At 39.3% G+C, this 16315-nt stretch overlaps 1 protein-coding gene across 4 annotated transcripts in view; it reads left to right on the top strand.

Moving 5' to 3' along the window:
* The window catches only part of smyd2a (SET and MYND domain containing 2a), a 60467-nt gene that overhangs the window by 24726 nt on the left and 19426 nt on the right, over positions 1-16315 (top strand). For all 4 annotated transcript variants that reach the window (XR_011961839.1, XR_011961838.1, XM_072580800.1 and 1 more), the window contains exon 5: positions 6465-6589. Coding sequence is in view for 2 of the 4 variants with exons in the window: in XM_072580800.1 (XP_072436901.1) it covers positions 6465-6589 (125 nt within the window). In the remaining 2 variants the exon portion in view is untranslated. The remainder of the gene's footprint in view (positions 1-6464; positions 6590-16315) is intronic.

Raw genomic sequence — 16315 nt, 5'->3', positions numbered from 1 at the left:
CTCCTAATCCCCAAAAAAATTGAACTTGAATTGTCTTTCCAGGTTTTTAACACTTCCCTTTTTTTTCCCAAAGTCTGCTTGGACCTCCATGCACCTCCTATCTGAAATTCTGACGACTGCACATGCTCCTGCAATACTTCCTATGGAGTGCTCAGAGTCAGTGATGACTGATTATGGAATGTCATAATGGTTAACAACACAGAAAAAGGCCCATTGAGTCTGCGCTGGTCAAAAATAATCATTTTAACTATTCTAATCCTATTTGCCAGTACTTGGCCCATAGTCTTGTATGCCTGAGTTCACAAGTGCACATTTTTTAAAAATCCTTTTCTCAGTGAGGATTTCTGCCTTTATCACCTTTTTACTGACAATGAGATTAAGACTCCCACCACCCTCTGAGTGAATAATAGTTTCATCGTAGCCCTCTCTAAATCTCCTGCACCTTGCTGTAAACCTCTGTCTCTGGTCACTTACCTTTCCCTCCTCCAAGGGGAAAGGTTCCTTCCTGTCTACCCCATCCATGCCTCTCAAACTTGTATCATCACTCTCTGCTTGACAGAAAGCAACCCCAATCAATTCAATCCCTCTTCATAACTGAATCCATCCAGACCAGGAAACATCCTGCTAAATCTCCTCTGCAAACACTCTACTGCTATCGCATCCCTAATTTGCTATTATACTGTTTTAAAAGTATTTGGATTAGCCAAAGTGGATCTCTGTTTGTGGACATATTAAAGTGTTTTAGATTGTAGAGGCTTAGTTGGACAGCAGAAGACCTTCTGTGAAACGAGGATGTTACAAAAGTTACAGTCTGGATTGTTTCCTGACTGACTAGATTTCAGTCCTACGAAGTTAGACAGGAAGAAAAGGAGTATGAACCAGGGAGATGTGGAGATCTGGTTATCTCAGTTATTGAAAATCTAACTGTTAAGGATGAAGTTCAACAAAATGAAGCTCTTATGTTTAGCCACCTTTTTAGGATAAGTACCTCAAATGGATTTTGAATTGAAAGAGTTATACCAGCCTACTCCGATCACATCTGAAACGATACATATTAGTTGAAAGACAAAATATTTAATAAAGCTATGGAGACCAGCTCAAATATCAATTTGAGGAATGGGGTGTGGTCTGTCAGGTAGCTGTCCCTACAGAATATCATAACATTTTACAAAGGGCTCTCAAAATTCATTTGCGAGGTCATTTAGATGTTGGGATAATGGTAAAATGCTAAAACATTTTTATTGGCTTTCATTACTTCGAGGTGTAATCATTCTTGCCTTGACATGCCATATGTGGTCAGTAGTGGAGAATTCCCAACCTTCCCTTAACTCTACAACTTTAAACTCTAATACAGGGTACAAAAACTTTTGGAGAACTGTTTAGAAAAGGCTTAAGATGGTGATCTGAGACAGTACCTAAAACCAGGAATGGGAGTCATTGTATTTTTGTACAATTTTATGGGTGTATACATTCCTGAAGCATGACTTTCGGGATAATTAGAACAAAGAAAATTACAGCAGAGGAACAGGGCGTTTGGACCTCCAAGCCTGCGCTGATCCAGATCCTCTATCTAAATCTGTTGCTTATTTTCTAAGGATCTGTATCCCTCTGCTACCTGCCCATTCAAGTATCTGTCTAGATGCATCCTAAACGGTGCTATCGTGCCTGCCTCTACCACCAGTGTTGGCAATGCGTTCTAGCCACTCGCCACCCTCTGCGTAAAGAACTTTCCATGCGTATCTCCCTCTCACTTGAACTTGTGACCCCTAGTAATTGACTCCCCCATTCTGGGGCAAAAGCTTCTTGCTATCCACCCTGTCTAAACCTGTCATGATTTTTGTTGACCTCAATCAGGTCCCCCTTCAACCTCCGTCTTTCTAATGAAAATAATCCTAATCTGCTCCACCCCTCTTCATAGCTAGCGCCCTCTATACCAGGCAACATTCTGGTGAACCTCCTCTGCACCCTCTCCAAAGCATCCACATCCTTTTTGGTAATGTGGTGACAAGAACTATGCAGTATTCCAAATGTGGCTGACCCAAAGTCTTCTACAACTGTAACATGATCTGCCAACCCTTGCACTCAACACCCTGTCTGATGAAGGAATGATTGCCATATGTCACCTTGACCACACTATCAATCTGCATTGTCACCATTGCTACAAATGTGGTAGTAGAATAGTTGTTTTTTTTCTTTGAAACAAGATATTGTCTTTTTTATATACATAATCAATCTGAGGCTTAAATTTTATGTTGGAAGAAATGATTATTACTTTGGGGCTAAAATCATTTACACCTTCACTTTTCACCCACAATCTCTGTGCTTTGGAAAGAGTCTTCAAAGTTTGAAGACTATGATTAGAGCCAAGAGTGTCCTAGCGATTAGTATAAGGAAATTTAGTTTGTTGCCATTAGGGACACTGTTAATGAGTCCACCAGATTTAGTTTTTGTTTTGAACAAATAAATGAATGTTAAGTGACAGGCCACTTGAATTGTAAATCAAATCTCTGACTACACTTTCAACATCAGTTTGAGAGAAACTGACAAAAGCCTGAGAGTTGGTGGGAAGCATTTGAAGGATTCTAAACAAACAATGAAAAGTAGAGCAGATTTTAAAAGTTTGAAGTTTGACATTTTCTTGCAGGAAATGTGTTTTTGGTCCTATTTTAGTGTCTGTTTGGAGCCATTTCAAAAGCAAGATTCACTGGACCTTTTTATCAAATCAAAAAGAAGCTTAATAATGTGAATTGTGTGTGAGTATTTCAGACAGGAGTGAGAACCAGCATGTCAGGTTAACACATTGAAAAGATATGTAGGGCCAATAGACGACAAAAAAATGAATTTAATGGTATTGGAGTAAAAGGTGAAGTCTAGAAATCAAAGTAGTTGGAGAATGAATCAGCAATTGAAAAATTATTATCCTCCAACAATCAACTTGGAAAAAACACTGGTGCTTAAAAGGTTAGTTAACAACATGTTTTATCTTGAAGTCATTTGAAGTGATTTAGGAAGGCTATTACAGATTCATAAATCTTTGTGGGAACGGATCAGGAAAATTTTGGTTTTTGATGTTCCTGTTAATGTGGGTGATATTGCCAATAAAGCAGCTCCTGTACAGACTCCATCCAGGGAGTGTAGGTCAAGTGAGGGAAGAAACTAAGTTAATTGTGGACAGTGACATTGAACTGTCACAGTAGCTGGACCTCCCCTGTCAAATGATGCTGAAACTGGATAAGTTACAACAATTCTGTTAACTTTGTGATAATTAACATGGTAGTGAACGCCGATTTGCATCCAGTCCTAGACTGGTGGACTGTTAAATAAATCTTACATGCATCATTTATCAAACAAATCCATTGTTAAAAGGATGTCAATTCCATTAACTGATTAAAGCTGATATTTCTTTAGTTCTTGTAATGTGGGATGGATGTTATCAGTGCAAAGTCCTTCTGTTGGAAATGAAAAGTGCACCAGCCACATTTCAATGGCTAATCAATAATCAAAAGACTTGGTGGTAATACTGTTTACATTGACAATTTGGTTGTAGTTTTGCTAAACCAGGGAAGAGCACTTTCACCGTTTTGATCAGCTATGAAAATCCAATTTGATTATAATGAATTTGCTAAAGTCAAAGTGACCTTACTTTGGTCATATGGTGGGACAAAGCCAAGTAGCACACAGAAGTAAAAGTGCAGGCTAGGATAAACTGAAAAGTTGGCATGAGTTCATTTTTATTACAGATTTGTTTTGAACTTCTTCACTGATATTGCACCTTGAACAAAGTTGTTGAAAAATGTAAGAAAATCTGAATGGACTTGAGTATCAAAGTACCTTTGAAAATGTGGAAGTAGGGCTGACAGTTCTACCTAATTTATGGGAGACCATTCAAAGTTGATGCCTGTGACATTGGTCTGGAGGCTGTTTTACTGCAGGATGACCTGTTGGTCAAGAAACTGACCCCATTCACTGTCAATAAAAATGTTGAACCATTGAAAAACCAACATTTGAGCCTTATGTTGGCCGTACATCATTTTTAAATATACGTCAACAGGGAAGAAACTGTTATTTATATAGGCCACAATCTTTTAACTTTTTAATTGGAAATAATCCCAGGACCTTGTCCTGAACTTATAAAGGAGCTTGCTTCCCTAGCTGTATATTGTATAAAAGACTCATTTTAGTGAGCACATTTGATGGATAGTTTTGTGGGTGCAATGAATTTGTGTAAAATATGGTTACTATGTAACTCTATGTTTAATGTCAAAATGTTAGTCCTGTTAATGTGATATGGCATTAGGGTTCAGATTTGTTAGTAAGGAAAATGCCGCTTAAAGATTTTCATTCTTGTGGGTAGATGGGATTTATTTAGATTTTAATATATAATTTATCCTTGTGCTGGACTTTTCAATTTGAACTAGAGACATATGGATTTCTGGTGTCTGAAGTGTCTTCCATAACTTCTGTATCTATGGTAATATCTTTTGAAAAATATAGCTTGAGAGCGGTAGTTTTGGAGACTAATTGGAATTTGTATACGTTTGCTCAGATTCTCCAAAAGAAAACAGTGTAGTGTAGTAGGTTTTCAGATTCTGAATTTTTGTGGTGGAGATGAGGGGAGTGATGAAAACACCCCAGAGCTTGGAAGAAATTAAAGATTTTTAAAATTTCAGTTCCTGCAGATCTGCACAATTCTTTTCTTTTGTTTTACACAGCCAGCTTCAGCTCTTTTTCTTTCTTCCTCTGGTCTCAGAAGATATCTTTAGCTTACACTTGTTAGGAATACATTACCTTTGGTAAGGAATTGCATAAAGCATCCAGACCAGACATGTTTGGTTAAAACTCAGAAGGTGGTGGTTGTTTTTTTTTTTTTGAAGCTGAATATAAGACTTAGGAGTCAAAGCAAGGCCATTCAGCCCATCGAGTCCACTCCGCCATTTAATCATGGCTGATGGCCGTTTCAATTCCACTTACCCCCACACACTCACCATAGTCCTTAACCTGTTTTAAGCTCCGCCTGATCCTTAATTTATCTTAACTGCCAGATTCTCATGACCAGGAATTGAAGCCACACCAAGTCAAGCCCTAAGTGGAATGGCAGAAAGCTTTCTCTTTAAAGAGTCACCAGATTTGAATGTTATCTGTTTTCTCTCATAGATGCTGCCAGACCTGCTGAGGTTCTCCATCAATTTCTGTTTATGTTTCAGGGATGTGTCTGTGGTGTTTGAGTACTGTAATGGAATACTGTTGGGATTAATGAGATTGGGTTTTGAAGTCTTTAGAAATATTATAATAAACTTTGTGTACTTAATGCTGCAGATTTGGGTTATTGTTTCAGTAGAAGACTGCCTCATTTAAAAACAAAACCATCTAAGTCTGGGGATCTGATTTGTCCAGTAATCAGATCCACTGGGCCCATTACCATATTCATTCGGCCATTTGAAGTGAGTTTGAGAAGGATTTTCCTGTTAATCTCTATGTAGCACAATCCTTATCAGTTGGCGGTGTGCCCATTATACCTGGTCGCCCCTCTAAATATGATCAAAGCGCATAAGAAATGACCCAGTTTGAAGTATTACTAACCAATCTTACCAGATAAATAGCATGTGCCACTTTTATGTTACTAGCATCAAAAATAGGTTGCATAAAATGTCCTAAATTGTTTCAGCAGGAATGTGACCAACCAAAAATAGCTTGTGAAATGAGGTAACAGAGGGATGACTAAATGCTTAGCAAAGAAGTAGGTCTGAAAGGAAGATGATTGATTAGTCAAGAGTTTGGAGAAAACTCCAGACCACTGATAGCTCAAAGGGTGGCAGCTGTTATTGGATGATAAGAAGGTTGTGGCATGGCAATTATAATTTTTCTGATCAGCTGTGTGATTTTCGTTCTCAAGCATGTGAGCATCTTAAACCAGTAGGGCTGGACAAACAAGACCGCGTGGGATTAGTGGAAGAGTCTTTAGTCAGCTGAATTTTAATAGTGTAAGATTGGGTCCCATTTTAGAGCAGGCATACCTTAAGAGGCAACAAAATAAGTTTGTCACTAAATTTGTCTGAGAAATTTGATTTTTAAAACTTTAGAAGTGAGAAAAGGATGGTGAGTATTACTAAATGTTTTTAAAATTTTAGTGCCTACAGAATGTCTCCTTTCATTCGTTTAATGAATGAGAAAGAGTAATCCAGCAGAAATACTGTTTGAACCATTTGAAAACCTCAGACTCCAGAGTTGATTATGATGGCGTGCGTACATGTAATGAGCAAAATCACACCCAATCACTAAAACTGGAGGTCGCATAGAAAGTGTCAGATCTCCTCACCTAGTTCAGTGCAACTTCCATGTTACATATTTGGTCATTTTAATGCATGGCTCTCAATCCAATGGATTTAATAGCAATATAAAGATTTCCGAACTACTAGGGTTTCATTCCAGTCTCTCAATGCTTTTAAAATTTCTCTCTGTTTCAGACCTTGATAAATTGGATAATGAGAAAAGAGAGCTGATTGAGAGTGACATTGCTGCCCTTCATCATTTCTACAGCAAGCACCTTGACTTCCCTGACCAGGCAGCCTTGATTGAACTCTTTGCTAAGGCTTGTATCAGATTTGGAAATACTGTTTGTGTTTTTGTTTGTGGATGTGACTAGGTAACTTCAGAATTGTCACATGTACATTATAAATAGTGTGATTTGCCACGTAATATTTATTATTCTGTTTAGAGTTGTGAAGATTCCAACAAGACTGAGGTGTATATCCATAGAAAACAAAAAAACCCGTTTGGAATTCATCAGAAGCTCTCGGTTAATTCTGTTTATCTGTGGTGTGGACCTAACTTTTGGCCTACTGCAAAATAGGGGATGTATTAGTCAACACCATTAGTTCTTGATCTATGTTTTCTAGTCAGTCAGAGCCAGAAACCTAGTACTTGCAACAGCTGCTGGATTTGAAAGTGCAGGAAATTATGACCAATATGAACTTCAGGATCACTCTTCCCTAAAGGTGATGGCAGATTGACACTAATTGAATCCATGTCATCGAAGCATTTTTCAATTTCAAAGATTTGTCTGAAATTCATAGATACTTAAGCACCAACTTGAATTGTGCTTGGCATGATTGATCTTTGAGCAGGTTCAGATTTCAAAATTTTCTGGCTGAAGCCAAGCCCGAGTGTCCAGAAGCAATTGAGGAAGGCTGGTAAGTTGCGAAGTCTTTTGTCTCCTCAATCTCCTTTTGGTAAAACAGAAGTCTCCTTCTTATTGTATCCTATTCTGTATCTGCTAGAGGAGGGCCAAGAAACCTGTTAATGTTATGGTGAGTGTCTCATCATTCTCTTTCCATTTACCTTGCTAACTTGGCAGAGGACCTGCATCTCTGACCTTGTCTTGATGTTATGCCAGAATTGTGCATGATCTTAATGGCAGCTCTACAAGGCAAGCAGTGTTGCCAGTAGATCTTGCACCAGAATTGAATTTCTTATTTCTTGTTTTCTGGGGATGAAGGAGGTCACTAGCTGCATCAGACTGTGTAATATACAGTTACAAAACAAAATGGATTTCTTGTTTGGTAGTGCACCACCTTCCCTGGTGATAGCAAGAGGAAAATAGCTGCTGGACCTCAAAGAAGCAGATCCAGGCTCGTCCTATCACCTGCTCACTCTCTCATTCTGACATTTCTCTTAAGACCTTGGGTTTGATTTTTACCACTTTGTGCCAAGGGGTGTTTGAGGACTGTTGCAAGTATTTGAAACAGCATCATTAAGTTGGTATAATTATGTTGGGTTTTCAGATTAGGGGGTATGGCCTGGCCCATAAAAGATCAGGGGCTTTTTGTGGGGTTTGCTTTAGAGTTTGGATTTTGGATTAAGGTGGTTGGACTCGAACCTGGCAAGTGGCAGGTGTGAGTGTCTTTTCTTCCAGATGTTGAGTTTGGTTGGTTTAAACAGTGCTTAGGATAGCAATGGCTCTCAGTGACCAAGAGTAGTTTTTTGTGGGATTGGAAGACATGATTTTGGGGGTTTTATAAAAGGTGGTTAAGGCCAAACTGCTGGAATTGGCAAACAAGCTGGAGCTGAATCCTTCTGTGAGGTAAGGAGAGAATTACAGCAATCGCTCAGCATTTCAATTTGCTGGAAAAGCCATCGGAATCTTAATGGCTAAAATTCAGTTGAAAATGAAGCAGCTTGAGTTAGAAGCAAAAGACGAGGAATTACAATTAAAAGCAGAAGAGAGAGAAATAGAGGAAAGGAAGACAGGGAGTTTGCACTTAAGAAATTCTCACTTAAACAGGAAAACGTGAGGACTGCAGATGCTGGAAATCAGTCAAAAAGTGTGGCCCTGGAAAAGCATAGCTGGTCAGGCAGCATCTGAGGAATAGGAGAGTCGACGTTTTAAGCATAAGCTCTTCTTCATGAAATTGAAAAGCTGACTCTCCTGCTCCTTGGATGCTGCCTAACCAGCTGTTCTTTTCCAGTGCCACATGTTTTGACTTGGACAGGAAAGTCAGTTTAAAAGTGTAGAGATGAAGGTTGAAGGTAAGCTGAGTGAGGGTGTGCAAACCCAAGGTAGCCAAAGGCCTGTTGAGCAACTGTTTAGATATATTCGAGCATTGCCTAAATTTGAGAAGGATGTGGAAGCCTTTTTCATCTTGATATGGAAGGTGTCTCAACAAATATGGTGGCCAGTGACCATGTGGGTTTTGTTGATCCAAACAAAAAACTTCTAGAGCTAGTGAGGTGTTCACATCCCTAGCAGGAGAGATATCTGGGGCATAAGAGGTGGTGAAGAAAGCCATTTTAAATGCAAATGAGCTGTTGCCAGAAGCTTACAGGCAACACTTCAAGAACCCAAAGGTGGGATACTGGTCAATGCTACATTGAGTTTGAAAGGATCAAACTCAAGTAATTGTGATAGGTGGATAGGGCATTAAAGATGATAGGTTTGCTCTATGATGCTATTAGAGAAACGATTATTTTGGAGTTCACAAATTATGTATAGTGAGAACTCTTGTGGCAGAGCAGAGTTAAATCAGCAAAATTAGCAGCTGAAATGGTTGATTTGAGTTGGTCCATAAGTCCACGTTTGGCTTCCAAAATCCATTTCAATCCGTGAGTGCTAGAAATTGGGGGAAAAGAGAAATCCTCGTGTGGAAAGGTAGATCTCTGAAGATCATAAGGAAAACTTACCACCGGGTGAAAAGGAAACCCTTGCCGGGGAAAGAAGTTAGTCACTGCAATAAAGTAGACCAGATGAAATGAGTGGTGGTGGGTTAGGAAAAGCACTGGTAAGCCAGATGTAGGAAAACAGGACAAGCCAGTGAATTTTGTTGGAGTGGAAATGGAAAGCTGCAGTGAAGGCTAGAAAACTGCACCAGAATGTACAAGCTGTTCAGAGGTTGGTTAAGGAGGAAGTGCCAGATCATCTTAAACCATATACCTGTGAAAGTAAAGTTTACTTGCATAGGCCAGGAGCAGCAATTAGCGGTTACAATATTAAGAGATACAAGATTCTCTCAATCTGTGATCTTGAAAGATGAAGGGATATGTACCTCTGAAGGACCATTGCCAAGAAGCATTCAATTATGTAGAGTGAAGTGAGTGTCCAGTGGAAAAGTCATGGTAGGAGTACTGGACAAACTGCAGGAATACAATTGTCATTGCTGATGATATAGCTGGTTCACCAGTAGGAGTGTTGCCTACTGTGGTTGACAAGCCAGTGGAAACTCTGACAGTTGAACTATCCCAGGACACATCCTGAGATTTTTCTGGACTGTGGTAACAAGGTCACAAAGTTGCCAGTTCAAACAGGAGACATCAAAGAGTACAGAAAGTTTTTTGAGGTAGAATTAGCAGAGACCCTGTTTGATCAAATGGTTGAGACAAACCAGGAGCAGAGAGATGACAAAACAGACCTCTTTTTTTTAGCTCCAATAGTGTAACTAACTGAGTTACAACAGAAAGATGAAAATTAACAGCAATTGTATCAAAAGGCAATTACAGAATCCAAATGTATCCCTGAATGCTACTATCTTTTAAATGATGTCTTAATGAGGAAATGGAGATCATCATGTATTCAGGTAGATGAAAAATGGGCAGAAGTTTATAGATTAGATTCCCAACAGTGTGGAAACAGGCCCTTCGCCCCAACAACTCCACACTGACCCTCTGAAGAGTAACCCACCCAGACCCATTCCCCTCTGAATGGCACTAGGGGCAATTTAGCACATTTTTGGACTGTGGGAGGAAACCGGAGCACCCGGAGGAAACCCACGCAGACACGGGGAGAATGTGCAAACTCCACACAGACAGTCGCCCGCGGCTGGAATTGAACCTGGGACCCTGGTCCTGTGAGGCAGCTGAGCCACCATGCTGCCCTTATTTATTTATTTATTTATTTTTTAAAAAAAGTTTAGATTTAGTGTGGAAACAGGCCCTTTGGCCCAACAAGCCCACACCACCGACCATCTGAAGAGCAACCCACCCAGACCCATTCCCCTACATTTACCCCTTCACCTAACACTAGGGCAATTTAGCATGGCCAATTCACCTAACCTGCACATTTTTGGACTGTGGGAAGAAACTGGAGCACCCAGAGGAAACCCAAGCAGACGCTGGGAGAATGTGCAAACTCCACACAGACATTTGCCTGAGGTGGGAATTGAACCCAGTTCTCTGGTGCCGTGAGGCAGCAGTGCTAACCACTGTGCCACCGTGCCGCCCAAGTTCATCAATCATATTGTGAGCGGGTTATAGAAATGTGTTTTAAAAACACATTTCTATACTGCATGAGCTACCATTAAGGGGTCATTTAGGGGAGAGGAAAAACTCTAGCTAAAATACAAAAACATTCTTGCTGGCCTGGACTGCACAAGGATGTAGTTAAATTTTGCCAAATCTGCCATACATGTCAGGTAACTGGAAAACCACGGACAGTAATAAAACCCACACTTCAATAGCTATTCCTGCATTTGAGGAACCTTTTACTCGAGTCTTAATTGATTTGCATAGGGCCTCTACCTGAAACAAAAAGTGGGAATCAATACAGAAGAACCTTGATCATCCAGCATTCAATTATCTGATATTCGGATAATCCGGCAAGATGGCAAGGTTGCCTAATGCTTGGCTAAACTGGTATCTGGCACTTGATTATCCGGCATTCGATTTAACTGAATGAAATACACCCTCCGCTCATGCCCTTTGGCTAATAGAGGTTCCTCTGTATTTGTTGATGATAATAATGGATGTGTTGATTTCCAGAGGTTGTTCCATTACATAATATCACAGCTAATAAGATTGTAGAGGAATTACTCAATTTATTTGGACCAGATATGGTCCACTCACAGAGATACAATCAGATCAAGGGAATTAATCAAGGAAGGTATGGACAGCTAAGGAATAAAATAATTCAAATTTACTGCATACCATCCAGAATCGCAGGGATCACTAGAAAGGTGGCATCAGACATTAAAAGACCATCCTGAGGGCTTCTAGTCAAGACAATCCAGGTGATTGGGGTAAGGGAGTTCTGTTTGTACTTTTTGCGATCAGAGATGTCACCAAATGAATCAAATTGTCTATTTGAATTCGCTTTTGGGCATGAAGTGCGGGCCACTAAAATTAAGGAGAAATTGGCAAGACAGAATTCAGAGACCACAAGATCGATTTTAAATAGAGCAGGGTAATTGGCTAGACAGCATTTTAAAGTAACAAAGGATAAAATGAAACCGGAAGCAGACTAGAATCAAAAACTTGTAATTTTGCTACCAGAGATAAGGTGTTAGTGTTACTTCCAGAGATAGGTGAACCTATTAAAAGCAAAGTTTAGTGGATCTTACCAATCAAAAGGAAACTGTGGTTAACTATTTAAGGACTCCAGATGCAAAGAAATCAGTGTGTCATGTGAATAGGGAAGGAAAGCGAGAGGACAATGTGTTGATTGGTTACAGCATAGAGGGAAGAATCCAGTTCAGAGGATTCTGAATTGGCGATTCCTAAAATTTAGGCTGGACAATGAGGAAGGTGTCAAAAATTGGGATATATTATTGAGTTACCTTCCAAAGGAAAATTGAAATGAGCTGAAAGAGTTATTACTCATGGGAAGATATGTGGCAATTAGCTGGGAAATACTAACCTAATTATGCATGATGTAGATATAGGAGATGCTGTTCCAATTAAACAACATCCGTATAGGCCTAACCCTCAAGTTGACAGTGGACTGTCAAAGGCATTTGACAGCCTAAAAGCTGTGTTAACCACGACCTAGTATTAGCCATACCTAATTACACAAACCGTTCAAGGTGGCTATCGATGCAAGTGATGTGGGTGTTCGTGCTGTGCTCTTTTAAGAAGATGATGAGAAGATAAACCTATTGGGTATTTCTCCAGGAAATTGAGCATTCATCAGCAAAAATATTTGATGGTTGAGAAGGAGAGAGTTTGGTGTTGGCGTTACAATGTTTCAATATTTGTTAGGAGTAACATATTTGAGACAATTCTATACGCTGATCATAACCCATTGAAGTTTGTGGAGAAATTTAAGGACAAAAATGCCAGACTGTTTAGATGGAGCTTGTGTTTACAGCCATTCAATTTGAAAATTGTACAAGTAGTGGTATGAGAACTTAATTCTCAATGTATTATTGAGACTAGAATGGGGCATTCAGTGGGAGGAATTCAACAGACTGACTGACTATAAACATACACAAATACATTCCGGTTCAATGTAATGTGTATGTTATAGGGTACTAACAGTTTAAAATTAAGGGGTTTAAAGTGAAACCATCTTTGGATATTGATAGCCCTTTTAAGGGGGGAACGTTTGACAATGCTGTTCCTTTTAATAAGGTTATGTTGCCCTTTTTTTCAGAGGTTACAAAAGACAGACTCCAGTCTTAGTTGAAGGGTTTCAAGGCCAATTTGATTATAGCTAACATACTGCCTCAGGCAAAAGGCTTTCAAATTTAAAGAAAACACTTGTATAATGAAAGGGGAGTGGCTGGTTCTCCCAGCATCAGTGACTTTGGTTTGGTTTTAGCACGTAACGTTTAAAAAGCTGCTGACCTCGAGAAGCAGATCTAGGCTGGTCCTCTGTCTTTGTGTGTCTCTGACGTCTCTCCTGTAAGACCCTAAGTTAGGATCTGGGCCGCTTTCTTGAAATGTTTTGACAGGGTCTGGCCTGGTCCATAACAATTGTTTTAACTAACTAAAGTCCCCCAGACCTTTTGTTCTAGGGAGATAGGAGAGGGGTTAAACATCTGTTAAATTGTGGCTGTTACTTAAGTGTGTCTGTCTGCTTGCATAATTAAGAGGTGCTTGCCCTTTCTTTAGTTAGTAAAAATATATTAGGCCTAAATACTCCAAATTAGATATTATACCTGTGCTTAAAAGCATACTGGATATTAAATTGATTCCATAGCTGGATTGTGAGATTTGTCAGTGTGAGTTTCTCACATTCATGCAGGTTCACTTAAGCATTGTTTTGATGGTTTATTCAAAGGGATAACAGCCCACTTAAGGTATTTAGCAAGTACATACTAGATGGGGAAAATGTTTGCTGTTTTGTAATCTAGTCAGGTCCAAGAGACAGTTGGCCAGGGCTGATTAATATTATATTTCCATAGTTTCAGGTAGGTCATGGAGACATAATGCTGGCGATGGTATTGTTCTGAATAGGTTAGTTGTCTTTGGTATTTATTCAGAGGTAGCTTTAGATGTAAATGGGTCTGATAAGGGTTGATGGTGTGAAGGAGAAGTAATGGATTTGGAAGTATTACGGGCCATTGCTTTAATTTTAGTCTACTTTGCAATAGTAAAATGTATTATAAAACCATAGTTTATGAATGATAGTGTTTATAGTAGGCAATTATGAATGAATACTGGTATACGCTTGAGGGTTAATAAAACAATTATGAATGAGTAAATATAAAGTGCTTGTGACTGGGTTAGTGAAGAGACCTATAATACAATATCTCTGAGAGGTAGCAAAAAATGTGCTGGTATGACCCCAGGAGAAATTTGTAAACTATTTTACAAAGCAAAGATTCCTTGCAATTGATTGAATCACATGACAAGATTTGATGTTTACTGTAAGTAACAAACTCAGATCAACAACAAGTATTACTTATTGAATTAATAAATTTCCAAAAAAACTTTTTATTTTTCTCTATTGATTACTTAACACAGTTGAAAATGTCACATTCTTAGCCAATACATAATCTGTTGATTTAAAACTGCAGGCTCCTTCTGGATATTCTGTCGGTTCCGTTCTCATTCCTGGGTGAGGCTGTATTTTTTCAGGGTTCCCTGTTGAGAATTCCCTCACCTAACTGCATTGTTGGAAGGAATGAGTTTCATGGCTCCTTATTTAATGTGCCTCTATTTGGCTTTGAAACTTAGCAAAGCTTTCAAATCTGTAAATGCCAAGTTGGAATTGATCTAGATTGAGCATGCCTGGATTCATTCATCCTTTTGGTAAATACTAATTCAATTGTTTGAATTTGTCAGTGGAAAATACCAATACAATGACTAAAAGTCCAAATTTAATTTAGAAAATGCTACATAATGTCCATCATTTTTATCTTTTAATGGCCATGTTTCTGCATTCAAATATAAAGTGATTTCCTAAGCTGCATGCCTTCAATTAGCCAACCAGATCATTAGCTTGCTGTGCCTTTCTTTCAAACTAGGGATTATCTGAAATTGATGACAGCAAGCCAGAAGCTGTAGTACAGTTGTGTGCTTGGCTGGCGAATGCTAGATTGCAACTCTCGGACTCTGTGTTTGTTTGGCAGTCACTATTCCTGACACTAAAATCTGGGTGGTCAGGTACCTACCTGTTGTGGGTCATGTTTCAGCACCTCTTGAGGCCTAGAACTCACTGAACTTGTGCTAAATGGAGAATGCTGGCTACTCTACGCACTGTCTGCTTTTAGAAAGGGGAAGGAATGGTGATTAGTTCAGCACCCATGAGTGAAAAAATTGTTATGCTGACGAAAACAATACCTCATTTCAAGAAAATGTTTTGTGCAGAAAGAGATTACTAAATAACTTTGCAGATCACAAAAATCAGCCTTTCATTCATGAATTTCTAAATGTTGTCTGTGACTGCAGTTCTGCTTTGCGACCATTTTCTCCCTCCAGCCTTTATTAGGCAGCACCAGGTTTTAGTCCAACAGGTTTATTTGGAAGCACTAGCTTTCAGAGTGCTGCTCCTTCTGGTAGCTATGGAGCCAGATCATGAGACACCATTTGTATCAAAAGATTAGTGTCACGCAACTGAAATGATATTGAACAAACTTACAATGCTGTTAAGTCTTTCATCTTTTAGAATGGGTTGCAGGTTTTGGTTCATTAATATGTAAATCCCATAACTCCAGAATGTGACTTGAAAGAAATTAAGGTTTTATGAGAGTGTGGTCAGAACTGGTTCTATTTCCAAATTTATAAAGTATTACATGGATTGACATGGAGAGTGAGTGTGTGTGTGTGTGTGTGTGTGTGTGTGTGTGTGTGTGTGGGGCGATCATGGTCACCTGAGGATCCAAGGCCAAATGTCCCTGACTGCTGAAGTGTTCCAAGGTTGTCGTTGCCTCTGCTTGGTCCTGCCAATGTACCGTGCCTTAGGGCATCCTTGCCTGCAGCATGTTAGAGCGATGACGTCAGCAGAGTACCTGCTGCGTATGTAGTGACTGGTGTCCCCATGTGTAATGGTATCCACGTTGACACTGACATGTCACGCCATGACAGGGTTGTATGGTTTTTTTTTTAAAGATGAGAAGTGGAGGCATGGGAAAGTCTTGGTGAGTTGCTCACTCTCCTCAATGTGTTGTAGGCTGCCCAATGAGAGTGCTCTCACTCGCTCACACAGACCAATCTGTGGGATGAATTTATATTTGCGGATACATTCTATTTTGCTCACAAAGCACACAAACTGCAGGCAGTCAATCCATTTAATATTTTATAAATTCCTACTTTTGGAAGTAGAACCAGTTCTGGCTCCAGATTGGGATACAGACCAACTCTAACCTCACACCTTTTAATGCATTGTCTGAGCTGAGATTTTGCCTTTTTTTTTTAAATAAAACCTTCAATTATCTTGACTGTGACCTCAAGAAATTCTGGGATTTACATACTAATGAACTAAAACCTGCAACCCATTCTAAAAGATGAAAGACTTAACAGCAATCTAGGTTTGTTCAATATATCATTTCAGTTACATGACACTGTGTAATATTTACTATATAAGTTCTGTATCTTATGGTCCTGTTCCACTGCTACCTGTTGAAGTGACGCTCCGAAAGTTAGTGTTTACAAATACACCTGTTGG

This window comes from Chiloscyllium punctatum, chromosome 11 (genome assembly GCF_047496795.1).
Source record: "Chiloscyllium punctatum isolate Juve2018m chromosome 11, sChiPun1.3, whole genome shotgun sequence".
NCBI lineage: Eukaryota > Metazoa > Chordata > Chondrichthyes > Orectolobiformes > Hemiscylliidae > Chiloscyllium > Chiloscyllium punctatum.
This window is presented reverse-complemented; position numbering and strand designations above follow the sequence as displayed.